The sequence below is a fragment of the Clupea harengus genome, chromosome 19 (assembly GCF_900700415.2).
Source record: "Clupea harengus chromosome 19, Ch_v2.0.2, whole genome shotgun sequence".
Taxonomy (NCBI): Eukaryota; Metazoa; Chordata; class Actinopteri; order Clupeiformes; family Clupeidae; genus Clupea; species Clupea harengus.
Window position 1 is genome coordinate 21,091,034 of NC_045170.1, and position 10,000 is coordinate 21,101,033.

Consider the following 10,000-nt stretch of genomic DNA (forward strand, 5'->3'; position numbering starts at 1 on the left):
AGACTCACAGATGAACACACATTCTTGAGCACACACATACTGTACTGTTATGTTCACACATTCACACAGCCTCTCTGTCTCGCGTACACACACACACATGCACGCACACACACGCACACACTCACATAAGCGCACACACACTCACGCACACACACACACTCACTTACATAACACACCCACATGACCATCTGAGGAACTTCACAGTGCCCCCAGTGTATCCCACTGCAGGTCAATCCAGCTCTTAGGGGCCCACAGGCCTATAGACTTACCTCTGCAACCAGCAACAGATGTCCCCCTCCATAACCTGAGCCGTCCTCCACCATAATCACCTCCAAAAGTGGATGGGATCAGGCCGTGAGATAGGGGCCGGTCTCTCCGCCGTAATCACCTCGGTGGATGGATCCAGGCTGTTAGGTAGACCCAGAGCCATTGGATCCTGGGGGGCTTGAGTGTCTGGAGTCTCTGGCTCATCTGGTCAGACGGCCGTCTTAGAGAGGGCTTTGGGCCCATTAGCGCTCAGACAGCGCGGCCCGGCGCTAACCGCTAACTCCCTGCAGCGAGGGGCTGGCCGTCACACAGGAACGGGAAGAGGACTGTTTTTAGTTGTTCTTTTCTTTTTTCGCTTTCTGGCAATGTTGTTCTTTCTTTTCAGTGTTACTGTGACATCCATCTAGTGTGCAGTTAGCTGAGGTATTCACTAGTGGTGTGTGTTCTGGCTGTACGGTAGAAAATCAACAGCCATTTCTCCTCTACCTGGGCACATATGAGGCCTCCTGCTGGTCTGCAGCCCTACAACAGCGTCCCTGTTTCTCTACAAGCATCTGTTCAGTCTTTGTGTGAGTGATTGTATGAAATGTGGTAACACACACACATACATACACACACACACACACACACACACACACACATACACACACACACACATACACACACACACACACACACAAACACACACATACACACACACACACACACACACACACACACACACACACACACACACACACATACACACACACACACACATACACACACACACACACACACACACAAACACACACATACACACACACAAACATACAAACTCTCAGATCTCTTCCATCTACTGCTGTTCATGTACAGTAGATGCAGAAACAGTGTCTGATGTTTGCTTTCTCTTATTCAGATCATATGGAGCACATGGCGCACACAGATGTACAGATGTACAGACACACACACAAACTCACACACACAGACAGACACACACACACAGTAGACAGCCACACACAGAGAGACCACACACACTCACACACAGAGAGAGAGAGACGCACACTCCTACACTCACACAGAGAGACAGCGGTGTGTGTTGTTTGTTTTGGTGGGTAATGGCTATGATGGATACGGAGAGGTTGTCTGGTGTTGGCAGGCTTTAGCTGGAGCTGTCTCCTGTGCCTCAGGAGCCCACTGAAGGATCAATGCATTTTAACAAGCTGAACGCTTAGCCTTTTCTCTCTCGCTCTTTCTCTCTCTTTCTCTCTCTCTATCTATCTTTCTCCTTCTCTATCTGTCTCTCTTCCATCCCTCTCATGCTCCCCCCCATTCAAATTTCTCTTGAACTCGCCCCCCTCCCCTTACTCTCTTCCACCACCACTCTGCTACATGACATGCCTTATAATACAACTCACAAAAACACCACTGTATGCTGTACTTATGTGCAATATCTGTATGTAGTGACACATACATACACACACACACACACACACACAAGCATATGCACCCACACACACACATTCACACACAATCACACATGCACACACACACACACAAGCTCACACAGACCTATATACAATTCCTTGCATAATGTGACATTACATTATTCATTTCTTCTATCCTTTTTCAATATTATACTGTCCTTTTCACTTACAATCACACACACACACACATACACACTCAGGCACTCACTCACACACATAAACACACACACACACACACTCACAATGGCACACTCCAAATCGAAATCACAAATCGGCTTAACTCTTGCCGACATGTCTGCCGCATTAAGCCCTTCCGTTCCCCATTATGGGAACGTTGCCAGGCACAGAATCGGTCACAGGTGCCTGTCACTCTTTCGTTCCTTTACTCTCTCTCTCTCTTTCTCTCTCTCTTTCTGTCTATCCTTCTTTTCTCTAGTGTGTGCTGTTTCTATCTTTTATTTCGCTATGCCTATCACCATCTACTCGTTTTTCTAATGCTCTGCTTCTCTGGCATCTTCCTCTCTCGTTCTCTCTCTTTCTCTCTCTCTCTCTCTCTCTGTCTCTTTCTTTCTTTCTATCAGCAAGCGACCATGGCTGGGTTCAGAGAGAAATGGTGTGTAAGGGAGGGGATGGTTATCGTTAATAACCTTGGCAGGCTTGTTTTCAACTCGTGAAATGGACTGTTTTTTTTGTGTGTTTTTTTCGATTGTTTTTAAATGGTGTTTTAAATAAAGGGTTTTAAAAGTCAAAGTCTCTCTCCCTCTCTCTCTCTCTCTCATACGCTCTCTGTTCCTCACCCTTTCTCTCTGTATGTATACATATACCCATTTCTTTCTATATAGAGAGATAGATAGATAGATGGATATATATATTTGTCCCTCCTTTTCTATTTCTATATCCCTTTCTCTCTCTCTCTCTCTCTCTCCCTCCATCCCTCTCTCCCTCTCTTCTGTGCTTGGAGCGGTACTCTAGGGGGATTTGTCTGTGCGTGCGATGTGGAGAGGAGAGTGGCTGAAGCTGAGGGAGTGTGAGCAGACCTGACAGCTTGTGCCTGTTCAGTTTGTTCTCAAAAACAGCCAGCCCACACAATAACCAGCAGGACACACACACACACACACACACACACACACACACACACACACACACACACACACACACACACACACACACACACACACACACACACACACACATTCACACACAGTAGTTATTTTGCATACCGTATGCTTCCTCCCCTGGACAACAGGCTTTTCCCTCTTCATACTGACGAAAATATTAACCCTTTTTTAAACAAATCAGTTGTTTGGTCCATCACCTCAGAACTAACTTCTCTTGGAATCCAGTCGAGGCGCTGCCTGTGTAGGCCCATTCAAAGGGTATTGTTTGAAACCAGTGCACCTTCGAGCACAGCACGGCATGTCTGCGTCTATCAGTGTGTCTGCGTAATGGAAATGACTCCACACACAGCACAGCACAGCTTCTCTGCACAGGATTGAAATGCACTGGCTCACATGTGTGGGTTCTGGTTCAGCAAATGGGCTAAATGAGACAGCCGTCAGCTCTTTCCTGGCACCCTACCGTTAGCTTTTCAACTGTGTTTACTTTCATATGCTCTAACATGTCCCCATCTCTCCTCCTTTTTTTCCTCCTCTCTCCTCTCCTCTCCTCCTCCTCTCTATCCTCCCATCATTCCTGTTCTCCCACTTCTCCTTTTCTTTCTCGATCTTCTCCTCATCCAACTCTTTTCCTCACCTCACCTCTCCTATTCCTGTCCTCCTGTTTCTCTGATTGAACCCTCTTTCTTTCCTCTTCTCTTTGATGCTCTTTTCCTCTCCTTTCCTCTTCATACTCTCCACTTCTCAACTCCCTCTGCTCTCCTCTCCTCTCCTCTGCTCCCCCTCTCCTCCCCCTCTCCTCTCCACTCCTCTCCTCTCCACTCCACTTCTCTCTTTTGCTCTCATCTCCCCAATGTCTCTCTTCTCCTCTCATCTTATCTCTTCTCCTCCCCCTCTCCTCTCCTCTCCTCTGCTCCCCTTCTCCTCTCTTCTCCCCTCTTCGCCCCCTGCTCTCCTGCTCTCTCTCCCAGGGTGCAGTGATCACGCCAGGCATGGACCACACCATGTCCATGCAGCCAGCCAGCATGATGGGGCCCCTGGCCCAGCAGATGAACCACATGTCCCTGGGCACCACAGGGAGTGTAAGTATCTGCCACACACACACACACACACACACACACACACACACACACACACACACACACATCCTCATCTCCTGTGTCCCATGAAGGCAGTGTATTTGCCATTGTAATTGCAGTGGTCTTGGCTGGCTGAACCAGGTGCAGAGCGCTGTGTGTGTACAGAAACAGAACTGAAGCAGAACTATCTCTCTCTCTGTCTCTGTCTCTGTCTCTCTCTCTCTCTCTCTCTCTCTCTCTCATACACACACACACATACACACACACTCACTCATCTGACAAAGCGGATCTCAAAAAATACTCCTATCCCCCTCCCCAGAATATGTGCATCTTTACTCCGAACGCACGTCCTCTCTTCTAATATTACTAATTATGTGACTTTTGAGGACAGCAAAGTGGCCCTGAGGCTCAACTGAGAGAGCAATTGGTAGCTCAACGTGCTAACGTGCTAAAGAGGATGGATTTGATACACAGGGAACACACAAATATACTGAAGTTGCTTTGGCTGTAAGCATCTGCTCAATGAATAAATGCAAAAGTAGCATACAGACCCAGAAGCAGGACTGAATACCTCTAGCAGCTTTAGTGTTTAATGATGTTAAATACTTCAGCTCCGACTCTCATATACTGCTTTGGTGTACTTCAGCTCCGACTGTCATATACTGCTTTGGTGTACTTCAGCTCCGACTCTCATATACTGCTTTGGTGTACTTCAGCTCCGACTCTCACATACTGCTTTGGTGTACTTCAGTTCCGACTCTCATATACTGCTTTGGTGTACTTCAGCTCCGACTCTCATATACTGCTTTGGTGTACTTCAGCTCCGACTCTCATATACTGCTTTGGTGTACTTCAGCTCCGACTCTCATATACTGCTTTGGTGTACTTCAGCTCCGACTCTCATATACTGCTTTGGTGTACTGCAGGACGTAAGAGGGAGGACTCCACCAGGCCTCCATCTCAGTTTCCATCTGCTTTAATGACTCCCATGTGTTGTGGGATTAAAAGCTCCATTTAAAATACAGAACAATACAACCTGCTGTTATTCACTGAAGTAACCCCAGCTGGGTCGCTATCGATACGCCTACTGGGGGCTCTGCATTTGATCTTGAAAAGCCTCAGAGAAAGTCAAGTTTTCAGAACTTGTTTACGCCGCTTGTTTGTCACAGGAGTGGGCTGTGGTGCCGTAATGCTCACTCAACTCTGAAGTTAACTTTTTCTCCAACGCATCAGGGAAGTCACTCGTTACGTCAGACCTGAATGGTGCCAATCTTTATCGCATAAACTCTTTACCGTCAAACTACCAGAGGGGCAGATGTATGTATGCATGAAACTGTGGTGTATACATAATGCACAGACACATCCTATACTAGACACCTTCCTTCCTAAAACCTAAATCTAAGACAAGTCTTGTGTCTTCCATCTGTGATGTAGTGAGGTGTGCTGTGTTCTTCCCTCCCCTGGTGCCATAAGCACCGTGGGGACACTGCGGAGAGAGAGAGAGAGAGAGAGAGGGGAGGATGTTTCCACTGATTAGCGTAAGAGATGGTCCAACTCCAGCGCTGCAGTGCAGATAACACCCCACCATCTCTGAAGCATCAAATGGGAAACGGATCCCCTTACAAACCCCCCTCTGTTCGCAACATCTCCACCGCCGAGCGGTATCACTTTCTGTTTGATCAGCACCGACTGTGTGTGTGTGTGTGTGTGTGTGTGTGTGTGTGTGTGTGTGTGAGAGAGAGAGAGAGAGAGAGAAAGAGAGAGCAAGAGAGAGTGTGTGTGTGTGAGAGAGAGAGAGCAAGAGTGTGTTTGTGTGTGTGAGAGCTAGAGAGAGAGAGTATGTGTGTGTGTGTTGAGTGCGGGCTGATAAAAAATGCAGTTTGAAGGATCCGCCCGCTCATACGGTATCCGTGGCGATGCTCAAAGGCACAGGCATCAACATTACATGAGCCTCTTCCTCCCTCCTTTTTTAATTCTTTCACAAACACAGCTGCTTTGTCTTACTGGTCCGCTGAGAAACGCTCCCTTGTTTACGCCTTAACTCACATTTAGTGCATGCTGTCCTGATCCAGATAGCTGGGGGTCGGAGTTGATCCGCACCAGATCCGGGTCCAGTGCGGCCCGAGTCTGGCCCTGAGCCTAGTTCTGAGTCAGCCGGCATGTGTGTGTGTTGTTCTGTCATTGTGATGTTCTCATAAGGTCGTAAATTCTAGTGACAGTTTTTTTTTTGTGGGGGGCGGGGGGTAGACCACTAAGGCTTTTGAAACTACAGCAGTTGTTTACTTTGCGCTATTAAAAACTAGCATGCACGGTTTAAGCACAGATAGCAAGTGACTCTTGAATGACGTCAGCCCAGAAAATAAAATGCCATGGTACAAGAGCTATGGCTCAGACGTGGCGGTTTAAACTAAAGGATTGAAGTGGAAATATCAAGGATGGGATTTTGTCTCTGAATATTCTATCAATCTACAGTGTTGTGCAGTTCTAAAGTCCCTTCAGATATCAGTTGAAAGGATCTAACCAGATGATGCACTGTGTTGTTATGGTAACATCACTGTTAAATACACTTAAGCATTACCAAACGCATGAGATTCTTAAATGCGCTGTAGATTTTTGTGGTGCAGTCTACAAACGAACGAGGACGATATGCTACAGTCGCATCCAGATCTATCCTTTATGAAATCCTCTGCGCTCTGAAATCTCACTTCCTGCTGCCGCTGCCGCTTGCCCCCGAGTCATAAAGCTGGCGCTGGAACACTGGCATACTGTACCCGCTGTGGCGTCTTCAGAAGAGCTGTCTACACAGACAGGCCAACCCGCTCCAATCCCGCCCTGAAGAATGCCCCCTCTAATCTCTCCCAGCTGTGCTAACACCGGCACGTCAGGCTAATCTGTGTTGATGTGTGACGCTGAAGAACCGCCGCCGTAAGCGCGCTTGTCAGAACCCCTCGACCAGGGTTAGTCCTCGCACGGGGCCCGCTATACACGGCGTTGGTACCGAACATGAAAGACGCACCTGGTTCTCCGCTGTCACCGCGGTGAGAACCCGAGGAGTCGGCGACGTGACGCGCTGCCGTGTGTGGAGTGTTTTGGCGGCTCAAGGTCTCTCAGCGGGGCCTTGAAATCAGGCAGATTTTCTTGGCTGTCTCAATCCTCCGCACAGGCCACTGATGTTATTCTGTCGCTGGAGATGAAAGTCGTCTGGATGCTCGCTACCCTCCGAATGGAAAGAGCTAGCGCTGGAACAGGCGTAGCGAAACCAGTCTCTGATTCTGATCCTCTGCAGTAACTCCACATACACGGTTCTTTGTGTGAACCTTATGGTTTTTGTATGATTTTGCTGAAGATTACTGCACACACACACAGAGAGACACACACACACACACAGAGTGACACATGTTGTAAACCATCACCTTTGCCCTGATTTTGCTTTAATAGTTTATGTTGGTCGGAGCACCTAAGCAGTCATGCCTCACGCGGTTACCCACAATTCCACACGCAGAGGTTTGGGTTAAGGCTGACAGGCCGCAGGTGGGCCTTGGCTGACACCTGACTCTCTCCGAGTCTCGCTCAACGCCAAGCCACTTGAAACTGCTGACATCACACACACACACACACACACACACACACACACACACACACACACACACACACACACACACACACACACACAAGCATAATGTATCTCCCACAAAAACACACTCACATACGCCAAGCCACTTGAAACTGCTGACATCACACACACACACACACACACACACACACACACACACACACACACACACACACACACACACAAGCATAATGTATCTCCCACACAAACACACTCACATACATACATACACACAACACACACACACACACACACACACACACACACACACACACACACACACACACACACACATACAGCCCACGCCCCAGAATTTTCTTGGCTGTACTTTTTGTGGAGACCGTTCTCCCAGATGTCCCAGCAGTGGCCTGTCGACTCTGGGTTGCTGCAGCTCCATGGCTCCTTATTTCAGCCGCGCCACCAAAACAACCAAAACAACCAAGAACCCTGTGTTCCCAGACGGCCACCGTCTGCCATGACTGGCCAGTTTTTCCGAGCGACCGAGGTGTTTTTTTATTTTTTATTTAATGGTGAAACGTGGGACAAGGCGAGGAGACCTTGTAAAAAGCTGTGGCGAGGAGAACACAGCTTGAGTTTGCCTCTGTCCCCGTCTCTCTCTCTCTCTTTTTCCTCCCTGTTGCTCACTGTCGCTTCCTGTTTCTATGGCTTTATCTGTCTTTCCTCTTTCCCTCTCTCTTTTTCCTTCCCCTCTTTTCCTGTGTCTCACACTCGTATTTCATCAGTTGTCTATTTCGGTTTGTCTGTCTGTCTGTCTGTCTGTCTGTCTCTCTCTGTCCTCTTTCTCTGTCTCTCTGCCTCTCCCTTCGCTGCTTGGCCACCACAGCCATGCTTTCCAGTCTAACAGCACAACCACACTTTGCAGCTCATCAGTCAGACCAAATGTCCTACCCCAAATCTGTCCCTCTGCCCCTCGATGTCACCAGTCAGAGCAGAGCCCAGTGCCAAATCTCTTTTTTTGCCCCTATGTCAAAGCATTAATACTACATCTCTACTTCACCCAATGACTAATCTTTTTCTCCCTTATTCTATTATTATTTATTCCACAGTGGTTAGCGACAGTGGTTCAGGAGGTAGAAGAGTCTCTAGTTAGATCCAGACTCACCAAGTGTCGAAGTGTCCATGAGCAAGACACTGAACCCCCAACCGCTCCCAATGTGCAGGTTGGGACCTTAGATAGTAGCCTCTGCTATCGGTGTGTGAATGGGTAGATGAGGCATTAATCTGTAAAGCGCTTTGAGTGCGCTACGAGTAGAAAAGCGCAATATAAATGCAGTCCATTTAGCATCGCCACCCGCTAAGCAGTTGACCTGGGTTCGATTCCCAGCCACTGTAGGCTACCTATGTATGCTGCTCTGGATGAATGCGTCTGCTAAATACCTTTTATTTTCCACTCTTCAAACTCCATTCTGACCCTCTGGCCCCTCGGCCCCCTGTGCCTTCAGCCCTGCTGTAGTGCACTGGAACAGGCAAGCTCTACAGACTCTGCAACCCCCCCTCCTCTCCTCAGAGTCCGCTGGTTAAACTCACCTCCTCAGATACCCAACAGACGGCAAAGCCGCGTGCCGTGTAGTCTGGCTCAGCCGCGTCGTCGCCACGGCGGCGAACGTGACGGACGGGTTTCGTGCCGGCGTGAGGGATTATCGCTGCGGGCGACGGCCTTATCCTCACCGCGAGCGGGCGTGTTGCCCGCCGCACGTCGTAAGGGAAGAGCCAGAGCGGCCTGCCAGAACGCACCGGATCAGAGAGACAGAGAGACAGAGAGCCAGAGCGTACCTGGACCGCCTGCCCAGAATAAAGATGCTGCAAACAGGGAGGGATAGACTGACCACAGCAGAGCCAGATGGTGGAGAGAGGAGAGACTGAACCAGGGGAAGGGAGACGGTGAGGAACAGGGTAGGATAGACAGATTATAAATAGGAGGAAGCAGAGCCACCAGAATAACTGAACAGAGGAGAGACAGAGGGAGGAAGAGAAGAATGACCATAACAGAGACGGAGGGAGGAAGAGAACAGACTGAATGGAGAAGAGGATACGGAGAGAAAGAGGAGAGACTGCCCAGTGTAGAGAGACTGTGAGGATGACAGAAGGATAGACTAACCAGAAACAAAAAGATGCTAGAGAACTAGAGGGATAGACTGACCACAGCAGCCAGGCGGAGGAAGAGGAGAGACTGAATGGAGTAGAGAGAGGGAGGAAGAGAAGAGACTGAATGGAGTAGAGATAGAGGAATAGAGGACAGACTGACCAGACTGACCAAAAAGTGGAGGATGGTAATGTAATTGTCAGACTGTGTGAGCTAGAGGAACCATACTGAATTCATCTCCATGTACAACTCCCCTTGCTTCACGCTAGCATCCATTTTTTGTGCTGTTTAAACAAGAAGTCATATAAATGACACCCAAACCCATGGAAGACACACACACACACACACACACACAC

The 10,000-nt window shown here is 48.6% G+C and overlaps 1 protein-coding gene across 9 annotated transcripts in view; it reads left to right on the forward strand.

The window, feature by feature from the left end:
* Window positions 1–10,000, forward strand: part of LOC105903656 (RNA-binding motif, single-stranded-interacting protein 3) — a 252,401-nt gene that overhangs the window by 228,923 nt on the left and 13,478 nt on the right. For all 9 annotated transcript variants that reach the window (XM_031586378.2, XM_031586377.2, XM_031586374.2 and 6 more), the window contains one exon: window positions 3,820–3,930. In XM_031586378.2, coding sequence (XP_031442238.2) covers window positions 3,820–3,930 — 111 coding nt within the window. The remainder of the gene's footprint in view (window positions 1–3,819; window positions 3,931–10,000) is intronic.